Source organism: Drosophila gunungcola, chromosome 3R, assembly GCF_025200985.1.
Source record: "Drosophila gunungcola strain Sukarami chromosome 3R, Dgunungcola_SK_2, whole genome shotgun sequence".
NCBI classification, from domain to species: domain Eukaryota; kingdom Metazoa; phylum Arthropoda; class Insecta; order Diptera; family Drosophilidae; genus Drosophila; species Drosophila gunungcola.
The window spans coordinates 23,740,467-23,764,710 of NC_069139.1; the positions used below are offsets into that span (position 1 = coordinate 23,740,467).

The 24,244-nt window shown below is 41.2% G+C and overlaps 2 protein-coding genes across 2 annotated transcripts; both read right to left on the reverse strand.

The window, feature by feature from the left end:
• Window positions 1-11,247: 11,247 nt before the first annotated feature.
• Window positions 11,248-17,205, reverse strand: LOC128265522 (scoloptoxin SSD552). The gene is made up of 4 exons (XM_053001593.1): window positions 16,801-17,205; window positions 13,586-13,786; window positions 12,784-13,042; window positions 11,248-12,297 (listed from the first exon to the last, which is right to left on the reverse strand). Exons 1-4 carry the CDS (start codon window positions 16,883-16,885, stop codon window positions 11,658-11,660), a joined length of 1,185 nt encoding a protein of 394 aa, XP_052857553.1. The 5' UTR covers window positions 16,886-17,205; the 3' UTR covers window positions 11,248-11,657.
• A 5,453-nt stretch (window positions 17,206-22,658) lies between these two features.
• LOC128258485 (chaperone protein DnaJ) lies at window positions 22,659-23,625 on the reverse strand. The gene has a single exon (XM_052990122.1). It carries the CDS (start codon window positions 23,463-23,465, stop codon window positions 22,776-22,778), a length of 690 nt encoding a protein of 229 aa, XP_052846082.1. The 5' UTR covers window positions 23,466-23,625; the 3' UTR covers window positions 22,659-22,775.
• Between the last annotated feature and the right edge of the window lie 619 nt (window positions 23,626-24,244).

A 24,244-nucleotide genomic window follows, 5' to 3' on the forward strand; every position in this document is an offset into this window, starting at 1 on the left:
ACTTCGCCTGACACTCGGGTATTGAGCCAAGAGTTGGCGCCATAAATTCCGAGAGTTGCCATTAAAAATTACAAGTGCTGACAGCGTCACGTTTTCCATCAGTGTGCGAGGGAAAAATGCTCTTTATTTTTCCCCGAGCTCAGCGTGTGTAGGCCATGGTGTTTGCCTTGTCATACGTGTGCGCAAATAAATATTTGCAATTACATATCGTATTTATCAAAAATGTGTGTCATCAAAGGAGTCCCGTCAGGCTTTCGATTTAGCCCTGTCTCATAATTGTTTGCTCGCAACTTGGGCCAAGCCCAAGCCAAAACCCAACCCCAAACACCGAACACCGAACACCGAACCAAAACCTGGCCCACATGAATGCAAATAAATCTCTGTGCAAATTCCGCGACGTCTGCACTCGCACAATACCATACATTATTTGATTTGGAGTACATTTGCATTTTCATTCCAAAACACATGGCGAATTGATTGCTTTTACGGCTCATTTTGCCGACGTACTTCAGTGCCGCTCTCGGCTCGTTAAGATATTTATTTCACCTTTACTGCCACATAAAGATAGCGTCCTTTCATCCGCGATTCGCAAATAGAATATGGCAGCCCGAGGAGTTGGTATTTGTCGGAGGTTGATGGCCTGTTTGTGTTTCCTGTCTGTCAGATAAGTGTCGTTTGCGATGCTCAATGGTGGGTAACTTTAAATTTACGGACTCATAAAGCCTGCTTTTTTATGGCTAACTGTTTTTTATGAATAAAGCATTTTGCCATGTAGAATTGAAACTTAAAACTAGATCTGTTTTATTCCGTTTTCCAAAAGGTCAGGTATATGTCAATAAAAATATTAATTGTATATAATAATATTATTGTTTGAAATTATAAAAAGGTAACTCTACCTGCTTCTTAAATTAATAATATTAGTATTTAAATAATTTGGGTTGCTTCAATATATTAGGATGTTACCTATGTTTCTTAAACAAACATAAGCTAATCACAATCTTAAGTGTTATGTTAGCGTAGTGAATGCCCACAACTGAACCAGCAAATCACAGAAACCCATTGAGAACGTATAAGCCTGTTTAGTTTCATTGTTCGGTTCATGAAATCAAATCAGTATATTGTTGGGCTAAACTGTTCACACCTCCAGTCTCCATTTCCTAGAGAAGTTGTGCGTGAGTCATAAATTGATTTCCCCCACTGCGCCCGACGACGTCTTTTGTGCGGTGCTTCGCTCGACTTAATCACACCTTTTGACGCCTTGTTAATGCCCTCCAACGCGGGGGTTCCACCACCTCATGAGAGCACGGTGCCATTGCACTTGGGCCGGAGTGGCCACTCCTTCACGTTCCAGCCCCCCACCTTCCACCTTCCACTTCAACCCTAACCCCGACCACCGAGTTGCGTGTGGTGCGCAATTTATTGCACCGCTGTAAACACTTTTTCGACATGCCCTTCCATTTCGCAGTTGGGCTCAACCACTCGTCAGCACACTTTGTAGTTCAATTTCAATTGCAGAGCACACGCACACAGCAGTGCGTTTCGGGGCAAAGGTGGACAAGGGCGGCAAACATCAAATTAGTTTACATGCTCTTTTTGTGCGAGTGCACTGCAAGAAAAAATGTGAACGGAAGGGTGTGGCAAAATTTTCATTTATCAAATTAAATACTATGCCTATTTCAAACCGTTAAAGATACTTATTTATAAAATATTAGTATAGTATTTCTTAGTTATTGTACCGTAGAGAAAAGTTAAGAATTAAAGTATTATTGAATAAGCTTAAAAATAACATTTCAGAAAACTCAAATATATAATACTTAACCACTTCTTGAGCTGAAGGCCTCCAGCAGGTATTGATTTATACATTTTTTGTGTTAGCTCTTAGTTTTAAATATAAAAATAAGTTGGAATTATAAAATAAATAAACATTTTAGTAAAAAAGTTGTTTTTGATTGCAGTTTTATCTTAGTTTTATAATTTATTTATTTGTGAAGATACGTACTTTTATTTTACATAACTTTTGTACGTTTGATTCGGGCTATAAAGCTGAAACTTATCAAGAAAATATTGTATTAATATTAAGTGAACTGTTTTGAAAATAAATTAATTACATTTACTGTTTTTTCCTCTATTTTAATATAAACATTTGTGTTAACTTTAGGATTACTTGATTGCAGAATTGGACAAATATGTATTTCCGCGACGTGTAGCTGCGCCCTTAAAAGTATGCAGCAAACGAGGCAGAAGCGCAAGAGAACAGAACAGCAGACAAGCACACGCCCCTAAAAACGAATCCTGGTCAGGGGTTTCCTTTGCCTTCGCCTTCTGCCTTTGCCATCCGCACGCAGCGCACACGAAAATGATTTAATGGCCGTAATGTTAGTTGAATGGTTAATTCACTTACGTTTATGGGCACCGAACCCAGAGCGCAGAGCGCAGAAAGCAAAACGAAGAACACAACCCCAAAACCCGTGCCCCGGACACGGAAACGGACATGAATACGGCGGGGAAAAGGCAAAGGCAAAGGCAAGGGCAGAGGTAAGCCTCCCGGGAGCCATCGCCGGAACATATGCTGTGCTGCAGTCGCATGTGTAATTATTGTTTAGATTTTATGCTGCCTTCGCGGCGGCGGCGGCGACGGCGGCGTCTTTAATGTGTTTATAACGTATGAGTAATGTGGCTCTTTGGGCCCGCTTCATTTGAGGCCCTTGTGCTTTTTAATTAGACACGAAAGCCTCGGGCTGATGATGCTGCGCCTTGGGCGGGAATCTGAATCTGAATCTGAAGAGTGTCATCAATCTCCGGGCGGGGACCTGAGATATATGTCAGGTCCGGGCCACGCCCTAGGCGCTTCATTTATTATTCGAGGTCGTCCCTCATAGTTTTCGCTGGCACATTTCTTATGCGCGTATGTGTCTCTGACGTGGCAATAAAAACTTTTTCATTAAGTCACAGAAAGCGAGCAGTTTTCTTAGCCGGGATGGCAATTCTCAATGCCAGGCCACATCCGTTTCGCAGGAATGAGGAAACACGGAGGAATGGCCTCCGGCAGCTGCCCACGAATTCCGGAGCGTAGTTTATGAAAAACATTTCACGTCAATGTCAGTCAACAAAAGTGACAATTGGCAATGCATACATCACTCGTCCTTCCCCCCAGAAATATATCTTTGTCTGTATCCGACGAACTGGTGGTGTTGATGTGACAAACGCTACGTGCATGACAAATCAACTTCCAATACGGACAGATTACGAGTATATGCAATCACTTCAGACTTGCGGTCTATCTGCGTTCATAACTCTGGAAAGGGGCTGAAAAATGAGACACTTATTATGCTTTAAAAAAATCAGAGCTCATGAACCTTTGCTGTATTCTGAGATTATTAAAAGTGGTTAAACACTTTTTGCCAAAGGATTCGTGGATTAATTGTGTATTTTTATTTTCATTTTTTTTTTTCAAAGGCTGTTTAGAATTTGGGTCTTTTCATTTTTGAGTTTTAAGCTTTTAAAAAATCAAAGCTAATAGAGTAAAGTAGTCTTTTGAGATTATTAAAAGTTGTTAAAGAGTGTATAGAATTTGGTGAATTTCTATTTCTAATTTTTTACGCTTTTAAAATTTCAAAGCTCATACAACTTAGCAGACTTTTGAGATAATAAAAAGTGTTTTACACATTTCTTGTTTAAGACTTCGTGGGGTTATTGTTTATTTTTAAAGGTGTATAGAATTAGCAGCATTTTTAATTTTAATTCATTCTGTCACATACGTTTTATACAATCTGTTTTAAATGTAAATCCCTATTGAGTCCATGTGGCAGCTCAAAAACATACATGTATAGGTTGAATATCGGGTAAATAATTCTGTTCTCCCGCTGGCATATTGCAAATTCAATAAGACTTTTATTAGGCACAATTTACATGCCTTGCCATATTTTTGCAATTTTTTTATTGAATTTTAAACAGCTGCCGTGCCGAGTGACACCAGGGAGTATGGAAACTGACGGCACAAATGGCTCTGTGTCAGCTGTGTGAAATGGCGGCAATATAAGTACGAATGTTTAAACGTGGCCCCAGCAAATTGAGAAATAATGCAAATATTGCGAGCAATAAAGTTGCTTAAATGCGCACTGCGAACGGTTCTATAGCAGGCCGGTTGTGTTAAGTTTTTTGCCAGCAGCTTTGTGATTTTGTTGAATTTTTTCTAATTGACACGCCACAATGCCGGCAATCATTTGGGGGCATTTTTGGGAATTTCGCATCGCCGGATGCGGATGCGCACAATTAGCATACGGATAGGGGGCATCTGGCGGGGGCGGACGCATCCGCTTTCGGCGCCGCTTCAAATTAATTACGCCACTGCACACGAACAAGAACTGAGACAACAAATGCGGCACATGTGTCACTTTTTCCATTGAGCCCGGTTCGAGCACACAACCAGTGGCAAAAGTTTGCTTGCCGCCTGGCTGAACTGAGGAATCTTGCCCCTTGTTCTGGCATTTGCAACATCCGCTGCAGACTTACGGCAAAACCAACCACAGCAGCAACACCAGCTGAAATAAGGATATTTCTCAAGCTTTTGCAGGACTTTTTAGCGTTAAGACAAATATTCATACATATTATTTATAGATCGCATTTAATTCGAAAATATTGATTTCAAAGTAGCCTATTTTTTTCTACATTTAATATTCAATATGAAACAAAATATACAGTTTCGAAGCAATGAAATATTATCATTTAAATGACAGAATTTGCAGCAAGTATACACAAAATGGCTGTCAAAATGTTTATTGAACATGATTTACCCAGTATGAACAGTAGAACAGTATAACTGTGCATTACTCGGACTCAATAAATTTTAAATATTTACATAATGAGCCTGTCATAAATGTATTGCCAACGAGGAAATCCAACCAAACTCCAAGTGTCACATTGCTATGAATTGAACCTTATCAACCATAACAAGATTAAACTTTAAGCTCGGTCTTGGCTAGTCAAATGCTATTATTTACTGTTCAACAAGTCTGTCGGGTCTCAATAAACTGCCAAGCGAAAAGTAAAAGGTCCGGCATCGGGCAAACACATGGCGAACAGGCATTTAATGCTAAAATAATGTTTCCATCTGACCCAGAGTCAACAGTTTTTGGCCAGACGGCGATGCAGCACCGAAGATATTCGTATATAATGAATGTGTTGGATAAAAGACGCATTCCTTGGGGCAGAGCACATAATTCAGGAATTAATTAATCAACTTGATATGTGGCAGTCTCTGTGAGTGTGTGCCAAAGTGGAAAAAGCAATAAGCCAAGAAACCATGGTATTTAGCAATAAAACAAATGTGCAATCTATATCGGTAAGCTGTGCTGCTGGCGTCGAAGGAGGCGGTCAGTCAGATTTCAGCTGAATCGCTTGCATTAAACGAATCAGCATGGAGCGAATGTGTGGAATACTTCATCATCAGCCAGTTCCCCTGCCCCGTTAATGAGTCACTGATGCGCACACAGGATAAATACCAGGAGCCGGGAAATCGGGGAAAGTCGGAGCAATCGCAGGGAGCTACTTCTACATGAAAACGAGCAAAGCCGCACAACAGCTTTACTATACACTATACATATGCAATAAATTGCTCCATGGCACGTTGCATGTTTTCATTTTAATTGGTTTTTCTTGTACAAGTCAATGCCTGATCCGAGGGATGAGCTACTTCCTGCGGCCCGATACCGTTACTCAATACCAAGTGCAAATGGCTGTAGCAATGATACGGGACTGGGGTGGATACACCGTGAAAAAATATGTTTATATTTGCATAGCGATGAAAGTCGTTTAAATTATATTTTTGGGCATTATATTAGGTTAGGTACTTTTAACATAATAACATTATGGAACCGATCAATAAAATAAAATTTAAAGTAGCAATTAAAGTTTTGTAATACAAATGATTGATAGTGTTAAGCATGCTGAGAGTACTTTAAATATTTTAATAAATAAAATTGGTTTAAAAATAACGATTACTAAAGTGATTTGACTTATAACACCAGTACTAAATTTACACCAGTGCTGTCGTAAGTCAGAAAGCCTTCAATGAAATTCCAGATTAAGTAATTAATTGATGAAATCGTGGAATATTTGCTTGCATCACAGACCGCCTTAAAGCTGCAAAGACCTGCCTTTGAAAGTCCAATCTAAAATCGCAATCTAATTGATGAAGCATATTCCAAACCGAACTGGCAGTTGCACTCGGCTCTGTCATAAATCCTCAAAAATCAACGCACTGATTAACGGACGACAAATGCGTCGACTACGTGTTGCGAATGCGGATGTGGATAAGGATGAGGATGCGGATGCGGATGCGGGTGAGGATGAGGATGCGGATGATGGAAGGCTGCCATCGGGCAGCACTAAATGAGAAATGAGATTTGGCCGGAACGAGGATGAACGGATGCTGGCCACAGAACTAGCCGAAACTCTGTGTCGTTACAATCCGTGTGGTTGACCTTTGATTAGCAACAATAAAAGTGCTGATTGCTGGACTGATTGAACCACCTACCATCCTGTGGGTCAAATTATGTAGATTTGATGAGCACATTTTAGATTGAAAACGGACACCCGCAACCATATTTTGTGCAATCAAGGCGCCTGAAACTAGGCAATGGAATGGATGTGGGGTGGTGTTTAGGTGGTTTTGAACCCACCAATCTGGGCAGCAAACATAACTAACCCGTGGGACCAGCAGCGGCAGCTTGTTGTGCAATTTTGATGGCCCATAAAGCTGACTTTGTTCGGTTTAGTGGCCGTTGCTAGGCGAGTTGCTCTCCAGCTCTCCAGGTACAGCTTTCTGATTCACATTCTGACTCTGGGTTTTATGTTTGATTTAACGGCATTTCGAAGCTGTCGTTTCGTGTTTGCCTTCCATTTGGCCCGGTTGCCAGGCAGGGACAGTTCATCCGATACGAGGCGAAGAGCCCCACTCCACAGTCCACAGTCCTCAGTCCAATCTAACGCGCTCGCCCAGAAGTATGCAGCACATTTTTCAAACCAAACAGCTTCCTTCGCGCTGGGAAAATAAAGATTTATGTAAAATTTGACGCGTAAAGCTCAACAATAGCTAAACGTATTCCCATCAGTTCTTCCAGCAAATTTCGTTTATTTATTTACCTTTTTTTCTCTGCCATGTGCTTTGTGCTTCCGAAAATATGCAAATTCATGCAGGATTTTTACAGCACTGCGTGGACCGCACATAAATTTCCACTCATGTGGGCTGAACTTCTTGTTACCAAGAGGTTGGTCAAATTTGATGGTTTCCATCGAATCTGGAGGCGAGTGCCATAGATTGCCTGACATTTGTCAAGAGTCAAGGGCAGGAAAGTGAAAGGATTTAACATTTACACTAAAGTCAGAGGTTTTCTCCATTTAAGTGAAAATCACACTCAACAGTTGTCTGGCTTAAAATGAGACTTCTTTCCGGCAATGCATCAAGGTCTAAAAGTGGAAGTGGCTAATGGCATTGTCCATATCTGATAAGGGCACTGCAAAAAATAGCCACATTTTTCACCAAGTATTTTTACAGAAACTCAATTTTGTCTCTTTCGAGATGGGCTTCTTAATTTTTTGTTATATTTAAATAAATTGAAAGGGCATTTCTTATGCAAGAGATATTTTTGCCAATATATGACATGTTATTTAAACCATGTTGGTTTAATTGAACTCTAGACCTACGATATTGAATTAAAAAAAAATAAATAAATATTAAAAAAAACTTCTCAACTTTGAAAAGTATTTTAAGAGCTTTCTCTCGTGGTACAAGTTGATATATTTCTTTTCTGTGTTTTCCAGCAAAGTGTTTCGCATGAATTATTCGCGTGTTGCCAATTTACAGAGTCAGAAATGATTTACAGTCATGGGCAGCTCTCCAGATTCAATGTGTATTTAACGACAGTCGCAGAGATCGGCCCTTAAGGTCCTGGTCCAGAGCCTAATTAAAGAATGGGTAATGGGTAAGCGCCCATGGGCAACTGGATGGGAAAAACGGCGCTTAGCCACCGCAGACGTTCATAAATAAAGGAGCAACTCTATCACGCTTCGTCTGCGCGAGTTCTGCTCTTTTGATTCTATTTGCCGGATACGGATACGGGATTTTTCGGTAATTTTCAGCTTATGCTGGCCTTCGTTTTCCATTTCATGGCCAACTGCGTTGCGGCATGCAAAATTCCACTCCCAACTGCATAGCGAGTACAAATACCGATGCCGATGAGAGTGGGCAATGAAAGTGGATATGCGAGTGGAAATGGAAATGGAAATGGTGATGAAGATGGAGATGGGATAATGGAGGAAGGGCAAGTCGGGGAAGAGGCGAGGGAGGAGGGAGGAGGGAGGGAGTTGGCAACCAATAATACTCGGAAAATGCTTTTTCGGTTTGATTTCGCTTTCCTCTCGTTGGCCATTCATGAGTTTTCATTTCATTTTCGCTTATTGCTTACATTTTGCGTTCTGTTGCTGGGTTTCCCATTTCTAATTTTGTATTTTCTATGGGGATGTGTGAGGATTTCTCTTTCAGAACAAAATAGTTTTGGTTTGCCCGCCTGCACTTGGCCCCAATGGTGATAAGTGGGGGGGTGGGGGAAAACGATTTTCCGAGGTGCGAGTGTGTGTGTGCGGGATCTTTGCATGTAAAATAAAAGCTTTGCTGAAATTGAAAAACTTTTCCAATATCAGCTTTTTCTTGCTTTCGTTACCCATTTTATTATTGCATTATATTCGTATAGGGATGCAGCTTTGCGGATATTTTTATTGTTTCATTCATTCCCGCTCCTTGTGGGCGGGGGGCGTGTCATTTATGATATGCAGCTGAACTCCTAATCCGCATTCAAATTGGAACCCAATCCTGCCAAGTCAGCTTGTGCGACGTGTGCAAATTGAAAATAAATTCTAAGGTTCTACATGTCACCTAAATCTCTAGTTTTAGAGCTTGCCGGAATTCCGATAATGACACATTTTAATGCCCACTTTTTGCCAGCCGAAATGCTGGCCAAGTTTTTCGCTAATTATCCCAAAGGAAGAAGTAAAATTCCCTTTATTTTTGGCAACAATCAAAACTGACATTTGGCAGCGGCAAAGTGGCCACAGTGGGGATCAACAAAGGATGCAAAAATGAGGGCCGCATAAAGGGTACGAAAATTGAGGGAAATAAAATTAATGAGTTGAAATTCATAAGCCCCGGACGTTTTTCTGGCCCAAGCGAGTTGGCAATTTGAGGCACATTAAGCGACTTAATTACATGCGGCCATTTAATTTTATTTTTCTTGGCCATGTAAATGGCCCTGGAAATGGCATTTGCACGCATTTAACTCGCAGATTGCACTTCCGCTGCAGTGACAGCTGCATCAAATTGACGTTTGTATAAAATGCCATAAATATGCCAGCACAAACGCGCAGTCCTCCGAGCTGTGGGTCAAGTCCGGAGTCATACACAGATACAGATACAGATACGGATACAGCTCAGATTCCGCTCCAGATCCAGAATTGGATATCTTCTTGGCCTGACAGCGAAAAAGGGAAACTCGCCGCATCTCGGGCCTTGCGTCATATTTAAATGTATGACTGCGTATAAATAAAAAGATGTCCTGCCGAGGACTCTGTCAGTTAATTTCACGCTGCCCGCATCTGCGAAAAGTCCGGGATGATAAAGTGCGTCTGCCCACGAGGAGGCATTATATAAATATAAATACATAATTAAACTAAATAATAATAAAACAAATAAAAATTCTTAATTTACTGTTCGATGTTGATTAACAAAGAAAATAATAGCGAGTTCATATTTACATCAACTTTCAAAATGGAATTTTCATATAATGCCCATTACCCTACTAAATGGATATATTTTTTATTAAATATTTTTAAGTTCTATTAATATTTTTATATTTTCTTAAATATTTTTGCCAAAATCTACTCCTAATCTTTTTCCTATTTTGTTATTTTCAATGGCAAAACTTTATTCTATACATGGTTTCAATTTTAGCTTTATTTAAGTTTACCATCTCTGTTATATAAATAATTTATTTTACAAGAACATAAAATATTCCTCCGTGCATTAGCACAGAAATATGAATAAAGCATATTGCGACAAGAGCATAAACATAAGTTTAACCCTTTCGGCAGATGCCTATACATATTTTGGTGTGTTTTACGACTGTCATTGGGGCGGTTCTACAACAATTGACAGCCATATTTGCCTATCTTAATTCCTTGTCACAAACGAAATTGGCACTTTTTGAGAATGAGTGTGTGTTGGAGTGTTACTTTGGGGACAGCTAGCTGGCTGATAACACGGAACAATTAAAACCGGAAATAAAGTCACCGCATGCGGCGAAAATCACCACATTTTGCAGAAGGTTATCCACAAAGTAATTTTTCGGCAGGAAGGGGAAGTGAAATGGGCAGCTATCTGAGGAAAACTTTCGGCTGTGCAGTCCAACAATGTGGGTGGTTGGGCGAGAGACACCTGGACGACCTTGGGCAGGTGCAAGGCTGCCAAAATTCTGCGCAGCACATACACACACAGACACAGACTCACTCGCCCCACCAAATCGCAATCTAAATTGGCCAAAAACACTTGAATTCGATACATTCCCCATTGCAGCTCATTAGCTCATTAACAATTTGCTCTTTTGACATCCGGCTTTAATTGTGCGTTGGCATTGTTGCATTTATCGCGTTAAGCAAAGGGGCTGCCAATTTCCCCTTAATTTTCCTCAATTTTCACATATAAGCTCTCTTCAATTCAGCAGAGTATACAGCTCGCATGCGCTCTCTTTACAGTTTCTCTTAACTAGTTTATATTTGAAAACGAGTTCTCTTTGGCTTTGGCTACTAAACTTGAGTTTTATGACAGTTAGGTTTTGTGAATCGCCTCAACTCGGTTTCAAACAGCTTTTGTCATCCAGCTGTACTTTTGGATAATTTTACTTAAAAAAATTAAAATTATTTAAAAGATCCTAAGATGTCACTTTTAAAATACGCTTTGTCTCTAACTTATTTTAAGCTTTTTATAATTTTTTACAAAACTACTTTTTTTTTCATCCAGCTGTAAGTTTGAATAATGCATTAAATAATATTTCATTTTTGAACCTTGGATGTCACTTTTACAACATTTAAATTTAAGTTTAGCTCAACTACCATTACTTTGTTTCTTGTGATTGATATACAAATCTTGAAAATAATATAGCTGTTACGAAAACGAAGCCCCAAAAATCAAACACTTCATTTACAAATCAATATTCTTGTTTTATTGAACACAATACTACAACTAGCTGATCGATTGTTGAATGCCGATTGGTTGGTTGAACAGGATGACAGTTTCAGGTGGTAAGTGGTGTGTTGTGGGTGGTGGGTGGCAAACATTTGATACAAATGTTCGCCTGGGGCATGAATAGTCCGCCGCCTACGCTCCATCTTTTGTCGGAAATTTACAAAGAAGGAAAGCTACTACAACTCATATGGCAATTGTTTGGGGGATTTAAATAAGATTCGCTAGGGGTTGCGCGGCGACAGAGGAGGTTTAATGGTAATGAATCCTGGTGGTTGGCTAATGGCACTACACAGTAGCTATTAATGGCCTAATACATTGAGCGGCATTTTGGATTGGCAAATGGGGTGGGGCGGGAAATTGAAACTCAACCGCGCCACGTCAACAGGCTCCAGCCACGACTGGGCTTTTTGGTGCTGGTGGGCACCTCATCCTGCTGCTGATTCTGTTGATCCTGCTGATCCTGCTGACTCTGCTGATCCTGCCGCTGCTGATTCTGCTCTATGTAGGTGCGTAGTATTGTATGCTTGTGTACGGACTTCTCGAACTCGGCCGCACTGGGGCGATACGCCTCGAACTTGTTGTGCTGATAGCGGCCTGCCGACTGCGATGGCTCCGTTGTGAAGGCGTGGCTGCCGCCCCTCGAGGCGCTGCCAAACGAACTGCCGCCGCCGGTCGTCGATGGTGCCGCTGCCTGTGGGTTGAAGGGGGAGGGACGCAAGGGTTGCGGGGGTTTGGGATTACTGAGCGGTCGGTTGTTGTAGCTGAGCTGGCCATTGTTAATGTTGTTAGTCGGCGGATTGTTATTGGCGGTTTGCGATTGACTGGGGCTGCTCTTGTAGCCGTACTCATACGTTTCAATGCTGTTCGCTCCGTAAACGCTGTTGGCCGCCGTCGAAGATCCGGGAGCGGAGCAGAGTCCTTGGTAGCGGGACGAGGGCTTCATGCCGTATGTGGAGCACGAGGGCTTGCCCACCTCGTAAGGATTGTAGCCCACCACGTTGCCACTGCAAGGAACACAAGAAAGGGTTATTAGCATTTGTCATGCAGTTTTTTAATAATTATGATAATATTACTCGAAAAACAGCAGCCCAAAAATACTTTCTTGTTAAACTAAATGTTAAATAACAAATTTAAAAAAGCTATGGCGTTATGCAATTACAACGGACAAAAAGTAACTTAATTTAAAAAAAAAATTGTTCTACAATTTAAATATATTTCATAATAATCCAAGGACCTATTAAAAATAGATAAAATAAATTATAATATTTTACTGTAAAAAGTATGATTTAATTAACGTTAATCAAATCTTAAGGTACATAAGTTCAGAAATTTTATATTTATGATATTTTAAATCCAAAGGACATGAAGAAATAAAAGAATAAAAAAATTAAATGTAACATAATAATAGTTTAATAATCACTAATATTTGTTGTTCTTTGACTATAATGAGTTATAACTTTCCCAACAAATGAGTTCGATAACTAACTTACCCCGGTCCGTAGTTGCAGACGTAGAGCTTGTTGTATTTGCTGGTGTCCTTGTACTCCGCATATCCACATCCCACCAAGCTGGTCTCGCCCCAAACCAGCTGCGAATAGTGTCCAGTTTTGGGGGACCAGGCGTCCCCGAAGGAGTACTTCTGGACCTCGTTGAACCAACTCTGGATGCGCGAGGGGAAGTCCCCATCATCGGCGTCCAGTGGCGCCGTACTCCAGATGATTGCCAGATTCTGGCCCATCGTGAAGCGATCTGTTGATGAATAGCATTTGCACATTAGCATTGCTTGTAATTTATATTTAGGGAATGCATTTTTGGGAGATGCAGGTGCTGGCTATGCGAGGTTAGACTTAGTGTTTTAAAAGCGCTTCGTGCAGGCAGAAAATGGAAAGTATGATGGGATCTTAAGAACTAGACGCATTGGACTGGTCAATAACTTATTGATTTATATAATATATAAACTTTGGGTTCTTTTAGTTTTAATTACTCATTGGATTTTAAATCAATTCAAAAATGATTCACTTTGTTGGGTAAATACCTCAAAGTGATTAATTAAAGAATTTCGATTTAATTAGCAGGTGTCGTAAAAGTCGCATTAAGATATTCGCTATAAATAACGATGTTCTGCCAAGTCTTAGGTTTAATGACCAGCCCAATGGACTTTACCGTATAGTGTAGACCTCAAACCGAAAGATACGCGCCACATGCTTTGCGCGTAATCGATCCAACTCCGGGATCTTAGGTGTGGATGTGGGATGGAGAACGGATGGGGGATCTATAGACCGGATGACTTACTTATTGTGCGGTGCGGATCGTGGCGAAACTGGCAGTTGTCCGCCCACTTCTGGGCCCGGGCGGCTAGCTCGTCGTCCCAGACGATCTCGCGCATGTTCTCGGCACCCGGCTGACCCGGATAGCGACCCGTGGCCACGATCTGCCGCAGGCGATTGTGCTCCTGCAAGATGATTGATCTCTCTTCCGCCGTGATGCCCGATGCTGAAATGATTAGGTCGAGATTTGCATAAATTAAGAGAGTCGCCGAGAAGGGGAATTATTGCGGGGAGGGGAATATGCATGAGACACGCAGCTGGGTGGAGAATTTTATCATTTCTATTTTTGTTTACATAAAATGCTTGGTTTCTCAAAGATCTCTTCGGGCTGGTTTTTCTCCTTCGATGGCATGGAGAGCCGGTTTCTATCGAGCTAATATTTGTCGAAATCTTTGGCGACTTGGCTCTGCCTCACAGAAATTTCAAGTGGGGCTGCAAATTTACACTGGCCTTCGTTTTACATATGTTTTAATTATTTGCCCGGCGACACAATGTGTGCTCCAAATTGTCGCCGGCGATCGGTGTGTTATGTAACCAGCCGGTTGGCCGGATCACAAGACATCTGTGTCACTTTCCTTAAAGCGTTTGGCTGCTCCCCAAATGCAACCGGTTTCGATAATTTTAGCCCATTAAAATAGAACACAGTACGAAATCGAATAGAATCGAATGAAATGAAATGAAATGCAAAAAGCGAGCGGCGCGTGCTGTGTTCAAAGGCGTCGATTAAAATTCGCACCGTTGGCCATTAGTCGAATTTGAATTAATGCCAAAGACATGGTCCAACAACGCCTGACTCATGACGCTGCTCCGAAGTGTGTCAGCCAATCAGGCACGAAAAGTGGAGGCAGTTTAGGCCGAATTGCCCCGGGGTGTTAATTACCCGGAGAGCGGCCCGAAAAGCAGGCTCAGACGGAAGTGGATCTCTGGGGAGTGGCCCCATTTCATTTAAATAATTACGCGCGCTTAATAATTTTTAATAATTATAATAATGGAGCAGGCGATGGGCGCTGATTGCCCAACGCGACGTGATAGCATTTAAGCCGGGCTTCCATTCTTTCAGGCTACCAGACTACCGACTCCAACTTGACCATGGCTTTTGCCGGCCGGTCAAGTGCTGGGACGTGTCTGTCGGAATCAGATTTAAAGTCAGACAACTTGACGCGCCCCAAGTAAATAAATTGGCAGCTTCGCCGCCGCCGCCGCCATCGTTGCTCACTCAAATATATGGGTCTAGATGTCAAACAAAAGCCGAGAATGCTAAACACGGCGTTTGCCTCTCGACTTAATCTTAATATGCTCCCAAGGCTGGGACTAAAAATAGCCCATGAGCGACCGATCAGAAGACCGAGGAGTCAAAACTCAAGACCCCAGACAGGCCGCAGCTGTCAAATTATGCTACATTTGTATCAATGCGAAAACCGGTAGGCGAAAGCCAAAAGCTTAAGACTAAAAATCAAAAGCAAAAAAACCAAAAACCAAAAGCCCAGAGCTGTGTGTTTAAGTCAGAGCGGACATCAATCATCCAGAGCAAAGCCTCGGTACTTTTCGTGTTTCTCGTGTTTTGTGTATCGATGCTGCGGCTGCATTGTGGCGGGCGCTATGCAAATTTGTGAACTACCTTCGCTGACAAATTGCACATAAAGCTGTCGATCAGTTTCCGCTTACGGACGAAACAAACCGATGAGATAATGTTGACAACGAAACGTCAACAGCTCGCAGTCATTTCTGTTCGCTGGCCCGAAACGCAACGCAACAAAACGAAAGACTCAAGCAACGAACTTGCAGGGGAAACGAGACCGCTCAGCCAAATGCCGACAATATGTTAACAAGTGCTTAACTGCAGCGCGTCGTGGCCAGGCGTTGACTTCACCTTGAACAGATGAAACGCGGCCCAAAGGAGCGGGGCTAAGTGGCAAGGACCCCGCCGCATTTAGCGCGAGTTAATTTTCATAGTTATGCTTTATGTTCCGTTTCATTTTCATTTATCATTTACTGATTATCACTACAACTAGCCTTGCGCCTCTCCACATATTTAATTACATTATTAGCACGGCCGGCTTTTGATTGATGCCGCCGCAAAGCGATGGGCTTAACAGTCATGACACCATGACACCACGATACCAGTGACATGCGATTAACTGGGGTCCCCAAAGGGATCACCATTTAATCCAGCCGATATCGAAGACAAAGCATAAAAGCAATCATCAATTAGCAACGCACACGCGCACTATAAAAATCTGTTTTTTTTTCGTTTTTATTTCGCCTTTTTTGTGGTAGATTTGGAATGTTTAGGTGTTTAAGCGCCGCGTGTGCAGAACAAAGAACATTGAAACGATTGTCTTTTCGGCCATTTCGAGCTTATTCTATTCCAAAACCGCATAAGCGTGGCACGATCAGCTCAATGACCCATCAAAAATCGAGTGTTTTGTTTAATTTGCAAGCGCATTTGTGGCGCCTGGTAATTTAATTTGTTTACAAAAATTTAGCTCGCCTTCGTGCGGCAATTAACACGCCAAAGTCAGTTCAATGAGCGCGTTTTGCACGCCTAATCACTAGACGCCACTAATCGTTTTCAAGGGTTCATCGAGGCTCCTGCTCTGATCTCATTCGATTTCTGGGATTTCAAGTTAAGTGGCCGTTGACTGGATGAGCCGACGGTTGACAGGTCAGCCACCTAATATACTTTTAATTCATTTGGGCACTGACAAAAATTATATAAATTAAATAAACCCGATATTTCAACCGGTTTTCATCCCGGTCGAAGCTTAAGTAATATGCCGCTCGTGTTTGTTGCTTTTCTAAACTATTAATTATGCAATATATACACTGTTTAAAACTGGAAAATGAAGAAAGGTGACTCGTTTGTCCGAGTGCGTGTCTATTTTCGGTTAGACCTGACAAACTGGCTTACAAAGAGGGCCCAGTTGGCTAAAAAGTTCTCGAGCGACCCTCGCTAAAACAAAACGAACGCAGCTTAAACAGATTTTTTACGGGCAAATATTTACCCTCCACTGTATTCATTCACACTGTAAATTGCTGAAACGTGTAGACAAAATGAACTAGAAAAACGACAATAATCATGCTAGACATGCCCAGAAATTCTGTTTTCTATACACCCAAAATTCCTGACATGCATATCGATTTTGAGGGACCTTGGTTTGAACTACTTCGACTACTTACCAATTATCTTTCCATTGCAGGCGAATGCCACTCCGCAGGAGATGATCATTATGGTGGTTAGTAATAGCGCACTTGGCTGCATCATTTTGGTTATGTAATTTTGGGTTTGAACAACACGTTGATTTATTTGATTATTTATATATTGGACACTTTCTTAATTTTGCACATATAACCTCTTCATAAACGACAGTGTTATATATGCTATTCCATACACTTTAGCTTTGAAATTTGCTACAAATTTTTATATCACAATTTTGGACGGTTGGTTAAAGGGGGGTTTGAAAAGTATCCGCCGTTTGCCAGAAACCGAAAAAAAGAGCGCCACGAAAAAAGCCGACGACTCCAACTCCACTCTCGTGTACGTGCAGCTAGACTTGAAGGCGTCGCCTGTTTGGTAAACCGCTCGACGGCGCCAACGTTTTTATACCGCCGAGCAGCGGCAGCGGCGGTGTCGGCGGCAGCGGTTAAGTCAGCAGCGGCAGCAGCGGCAGAAGCAGCGAAAGAAGCTACCGATCGGATTCCCCACCTGCGAACTGAGCAAAGTGAGAGAGCTATGCTAAAAACGCCGCGCAGTCGCGACATTTCGCTGCTGCTGCTGCTGCTGCTGCTGCTGCTGCTGTGACGTTTTGTGTTCTTTGGCCGGCGTAATTGAAGATTGAACTTATATTAATCATCCGGCTGGTTCGGCAACAATCACTCGCCTTCCCAGGGGGGCGTGGCAGATGGCCGGGTCGCTGGGAAAACTGCGAAAACTGCGAAATCGGCGAGCAGGTGCCCCGAGGGCAGTCGAAGCTTCGATCATTTCGCGTATCATTAAAAACCAATAAAAACACCCAATTAAATGCACAGTTGCGGCGCACAAGAACAAATGCCACTTGATCCTTTCACCATCATCATCGCTAGTGGGGCATTCACATATGTACTGGCCCTGTTCGCTTTTGCTCCGCGCATTTCCGCTTCGCGCTGGCTTCTTGCCAAAATAATTACGCGTACAAAGCCATTAACAAGTACAAACGATTGCGCCGGCCCAGCAGAGCCTTCTTCTGACCCAACAGAGCCCTATGGATGCACTGAGAAAAAATTTAAAATAAAATTTACCACAGCAAACATATTAATTTTCAAGTATTTTATTAGTATTCCTTTGAGTGGAAACCTAAATTTAATTATTAAATTAAATGTATTTTTAAAAAAGTTCAAATCGTATAGTAAATGATGTGAAAAATCAATAATTTATTAAGTAATCAAATAAAAATGCATTAAATTTAAAATCGAACACAAAGAGACACATAAGTCTTTGTGCCTTATTATTTAAAAAATTTATTTTCAAACAACAACACAATATTTTATAATTTATATCGATTACGCCAATAGGTTTTATGATATAAGTAAGTCTTTTAAAATTTGTGAAACTTTTGTTATACATAAAATCGTACATCTTTTAAAAATCGATGTTTTCTTTAGTGTGGCATCTGCTAACTGGTTCTGTTTATTTCACCTCGTTTTAGTGCCGCTGATGCCGCTGATGCCGCTGATGCCGCTGACCATGTTGATGCCACACATGACGTTTTGGGTGAGGGTTCCAATCTCGGGCTCGGTCTCGGTCTTGGTCTCATTCCCATTCCCAGATTCAGGCCCAATCCCAGTGGCAGTGGCAGTTGCAGTTGCAGTTGCCAATCCCAGGGCCCAGTAAGCAACAACCAACAACCAACAAGCAACATACAACGGGCAACAACCGGCGATCGGAGGTAAGTGATCAGCGATCGGGCACCGGCAGTGACGTCTCCGCTGGTCTGCTGATTTATTTTATTTCACGAAAACTACATAAATATTAAAAATTATGCTTTACAGAAATATGAAATAAACATATGCCCGATACATGTTCTTTGATGTTCCTTTTCGCTGTTGCCGTTGCTGTTGCTGTTGCTCCCCAGGTTGTCGATGTTTTTGTTTCGCGGCTAGTTTACATTTCCTACTCGAGTGCGATTTTATTTGTGCTGGTACAATACTTATGCAGCTGAGATTTAAGCAAACATTATTGGCCTTCGATTGTCGGTGTTTGCATTTCAATAAACCTGCGTGAATCTGTCCGACCTGTCTGCGTACATTCATGCATGTTAAGCGAAGTAAAAAATTCCCAACACCTCATTTAACTCAATTTAACAGCACTTGGCATCATCTGCCGGTTATCGTTGTTGTTCCTGCTGATTCTGTAGTTGTTCCTCCGATTTGCCTTTGTGTGGTTTTATGACTCAATTTAATGTCTTTCTTGCGATGCGCGTGTGCTGTCCATTTGGACATCGGATGCCACCCACTGGACCAGCATGTTTCATTCATTTATTTTATTTTTTATGTTGGCCATTCGATTGGTTTTCTCTGCCTTAAGATATCACAACTCGGAAGCAGTCAGTATTTTCCACTGAAATCCTGGCGATGCATATTAAATTTTTATAAAGTCATCGCTTCACCTTTACTGACTCATGTGACCCAGTTGTTTTTAATCGAGGCAAGGAAAGTGAATCGTCCACTGATTCATTTAGATGGAGAAATACAGCTGGATTTCAGTTAATAAATGCCGAACTCAATAACTTTCTTGGAATTCATATATAGATGTAGACAAACTTATATACATTTAAACAAATTAATGGAAAAATCGAACAAATTAGGGGTAATATCCCAATTTTATAGAACTGTGGGAGATAATTGGGAGTGCCGAAAACAATTTAAATTAAGATAACGTTTATAGCACACGCTTATACTCTTCGATCCGAAAATAGACAATTTAATGGCCACAAAAAACGAGTTTCTCTTTGGGACCCGCGCATGCTAAGTATATGTTATTTCTATATTTTAAACTTCTAGATAAAGAAAGTAAAACAAGGCACCGGCGATGGCAGAATAAATGATTGGCTAAAATTTGACTAATGAATATGCAATACCAATTGCCCACCATCGGTTAGAAAGTCAGAATGCCGTCCATAAGGTCATCAGCCATGTCATCGCGAATCGGGGATCGGAACACGGGTTTTCCATTTGATGATATAACGACATCTGAATATAACGAACGAAGGTTGCTGATAATTTCTCTAATCAGTCACTTGGCCGCCGTTTGTTTATCGCGGAGATCGCCTTGCGGAACCACTCGTATCGCAGTTTGCGAATATGATTGCCAATTGACATTTGCTCATAACTATACAGATTCCGCCCCTGGCGCTGTCATTGAGTGTGTGATATCGTTATTATTATTGTTGTCAATGCGCCACTTGGCAATGCAGTGTCAAGTGTCATCGGCGCATCCTCGCTGTGGAGCTGCAATCGCTTCCGCTGCCATAAATCTACCCCAACTGACTGATGATCAACACGGGCTTAGGCAAAACAAATAATAAATAAAGAACACATTTGGGACAAACCCGGAGGCAGAGATAAATGAGGGTTCAGCCAGTGATCTGGTTGATAAGTCAATCGAACCAGCTTATTATACCGAATTCGGCGAGGGATCTTAACCCCCTTTTGTGTCCATTTGACAAAACATTTCCATAACACTTCAGTTTTTGCACTTGACGGGGACAACGACTATTATTAAAATATAATTAATTGCAATTGAAAGCTGGCTGCCAGCCAGTCTGGTTGACAGGCGCATAATTAAAATGTCATACTGGTTGCGTTTACAATGAAGTTGTGAGTGGCGAGAGCAGCTCCATTAACAAATTGCGGAACTGGAATCGGAATCGAAATCGGAGTCAGAATCAGAAAGATAATAGGAGCTACTCTATTATTTTGTTTTGCGGCCAAAAATAAACAGGGGAAATAAGTCAATAAGCCAAGAGCAACACGTGTTTGAATGAATGAATGACCGGTGTCGTAAAACCATAAACAATTTTCATTAGAGAAACGTTTTCATTCTTATGCTAAATCAATTCAAATGCTGATCAATCTGCGCTTCTTTATTTATTTTTTATTTATTTTTTTTTTTTGAACTTGTGCCGGCATAAAAAATGACGAGGGTTTCGAGGGGGGGACTGGGAAATCGGGATCTGGGATCTGGGATATATGCGCACACACCTTCATTAATTCGCTTTGGTAGCCAACGTTTTTTCATTAAAAAGCCGTCAGCGTACAATAAATTTTGACCATTTTTTGTGATCTGGTGATTTTTTTTCACTTTGCGCCCGCTGAGCCGATTTCGCCCCGGCTCTTTATAGGCTTCATTATGGATCCGATCGCTGTATGTATTTATTTTGCGCAGCCAGGCGACAGAACATAATTTTATCGCTCTTTATCGCGCCGCTCCGCTGCGCATGCGCGGCGTTCGACACTCGATGCGAATATTGATTTATGCCTTGGTTTTTTCACTTTATTTGCCATCTCGGATTGGAAATGGAAATCGAAGTCTCGAAATTCGGACTTCAACTCGAACTCAGTGGCAAACTATATCAGGGCATTTGATCTTTCGCCTCTGCTGCCTTTGACATCCGATGAATTCATAGGAGCGACACGACAACTTAATCAAAGCTAAGCACCTATCATAATTTATCAATTTCTGTCAGCCGGAAAAAACCAAAACAACCCGAAAGACAGGGGAGAATACAATACTCAAATTAACAAAACTATTATTACTGCCTGACTAACGGTGCCACGCTGGAACCATTTGTGGTCCGCCGGCTCTAACAAGCCCGGAATCCGTACATATATAATATAATATATATATCTCCATCTGATTGGAGGCCTCCGACTCATGAGCCGCCACTCGCTCGCCTTGAGAGCGTCTGCTGCCTTTCGGCTGCCACTGTACGTTCCATTTAATGGCATCATAATAGAACATACTTAAGCCGAACGTATCTATTATCTGGGGATCGTCTACCGTCTGCCTGCTTGCTCTGCAAAGGTCAAAGCGCGGAAGTTCAGCGAAACCCGAACGGGATCGCGATGAATAGATACCGCATCAGATATAATCCAAATGTGAGAGGAGTTTGGAGCCACCGAACACTGTGGGAAAACTATTTTAAGCTATGTTAATAAAATTGTATAAAAAATCAGTCTTGCAAAAAACACAGTAAAAAAAAGGAATCTTCTAGAAATATTTAATAAATTTCTTATAAAAATATTGAAACGTTACAAAAACTGAATAATATGACTGCCTTATAAAAAGAAAAGTTTAAAATTTAAAAGCTTTTGACATTCAGGGTGTCAAAAATAAAATTGAAACAAACCTAGGACAATCTAAAAAAAAACCCATATTTTAGTTAAAAATTGTAATTACTGTTTAAAACAGTTCTTTTTAAAATAAACCCAAAGTTAGAGTTTTTAAATTTCAATAAGTTTTTGAATTTAACAGAGTTTTGCCCAGTGATTATAAATAGGGAAGTATGGAAGTTTGGCAATGATTACGTTCAATAACTTGAAAGGTTTAATCTGATTAGATTTAACCTGTTCGACAAACTGTTTAGAGCTACTATAAAATACGTACGTTAAATACCTTTGTAAATATATAGACAGGTTTACTATTATTAGCTAATTAAAATATTACAAAAGCTTAAATGCCACCAATGTTCTTAAATATACATCCTACGTGATCAACCCGTTTGTTAAACAGAAACCAGCTAACAAAAATTTAGTATAAGCATTATTAAATCATTAAAAAGGCAAACGTCAATATTGTTTATAAGTACCCCTTTACCTAGGGTAGGATTGGAATAAAAAGCAAAAGCGCTAAATTTCATAATTCCTAATTAGCTTGAAAACTGAACTAGAAGTGAGTCGCGAAACTCGTTTGTACAAACCAATCGGTTATGCTGAAATGACAAATTATGCATAATCAGCCTGCCAGACGAAGTTGTAGTTTCACAGAGAGATTCACACAATTAACGAACAGATTTATATATTTTTCTTTCAAACGAGACCAGTGGTTCAACAACGGCCGATTCGACAGAAAAACAAAATGTCGCAGGTGGAATATATGATTGTTGAGGCCGAAGGACTTAGCTTTGCGGTTCGAATTCACCCTCTTCAGATGGTGGCTGTTCTTCCAATCGACTGATCACATCGGCCAGGAGCAATGCGCCCACGAAACAGAATCCAACTGCGTACAGGTAGAAGATGGGGCTGTTCGGAAAGGAGTACTCCGGCTCCTGCCAGGACCCCTTCAAGCCCATCCGCTGCAGGTCAACCAGGGCCGTTCGCACGGGCTGCCACTTGTTGAGCACCACCCTGCCCTTGAAGACCATGGGCTTGATGGCCCCGAACCGCCTGGATCCCCGGCCCATCTGCTTGTTCCGCACGGCGGACTGGTACTGCGACCACACCGTGCAGACATGCCGCCCCGTGAACGCCGTCTCCGGCGGAGGCGTGGCCTGGTGCTGCATCCGCAGGCGGGAGTCGTAGAGCTGGCGGGAGTGCTGCCGCTGGAGCGTCTGGTAGGCCTCGCAGATCTTCATGAAGAGAGCCGAGTCGCCAGTCTGGCTGCTGGCATCCGGATGGTACTTCTTCGACAGCTCGATGAAGGCCCGCCTGATCTCCTGGCCGCTGGAGCCCACGGGCACGTTCAGCACCTGGTAGTAGTTCTCGAGGCGGGGCTGCGCCATCGGGTTGCTCTGGTACGTGAACCTGGAGCCGTAGCTGGCCAGCTGGCGCACCGGCGGACCGGCACAGCTCTGAACGGTCCTCAACATTCACGTGAATTTTGCAGATCCCAAATCGTTACTCTAAAAATGCAAAATTTTTACGACTCTTGCTCTCGCATGAAAAAAAAATGTATTCGGGTTATAATTTATTTGACTGCTCAACAGTCGTCAACCGATCTGAACTGGATGTGTACGGATTTTTGACTTAACACGAATCGCACCTCATTGAGTTCAACTAAAGTTTATTTGAGAAAAAACAAAAAATATTTTAAAATTTAAATGTACTGTGTACTTATATATATTCTATGTACTGTGAATAACAAATAGGAGCTGCCAAAGGTTTGTTAAGTTTTTTTGTTAATAGAATTACATTACTTTACTTTTATCTGAGTTCAATTTTCCGCATTTAGATCCAAATAAAAAAATAAAAAAAAAACACTTATTATAGCAGTTTTATGGAAGATTAAAATAAATAAATTTAGATGTACTAAATAAACCTATTTTAGCTATTGCTAAAAAAGTTATTTAAAAACCTATAATTTGCATTTAAAACTCAATAAATTGTTGTTATTTCTAAAAATTGTTTTCCTAAGTATAAGGAATATAAATATATATTTATGGCTTCAGCTTGACACATAACCATTATATAAAAGATTTATGGTCAAAATAAAAAATTTTAATTTCGTGTTATAGCGTTTTTATGGAAGACTGAAAGAAAAGAAATATGTACGTCGACTATTTTTTAAAAAACTAATTTTTAATTATAATATAAAATTTATTATAATAAAAAAGAATGATAAAATTGAAAGGCTGTGCTATTATCTGAA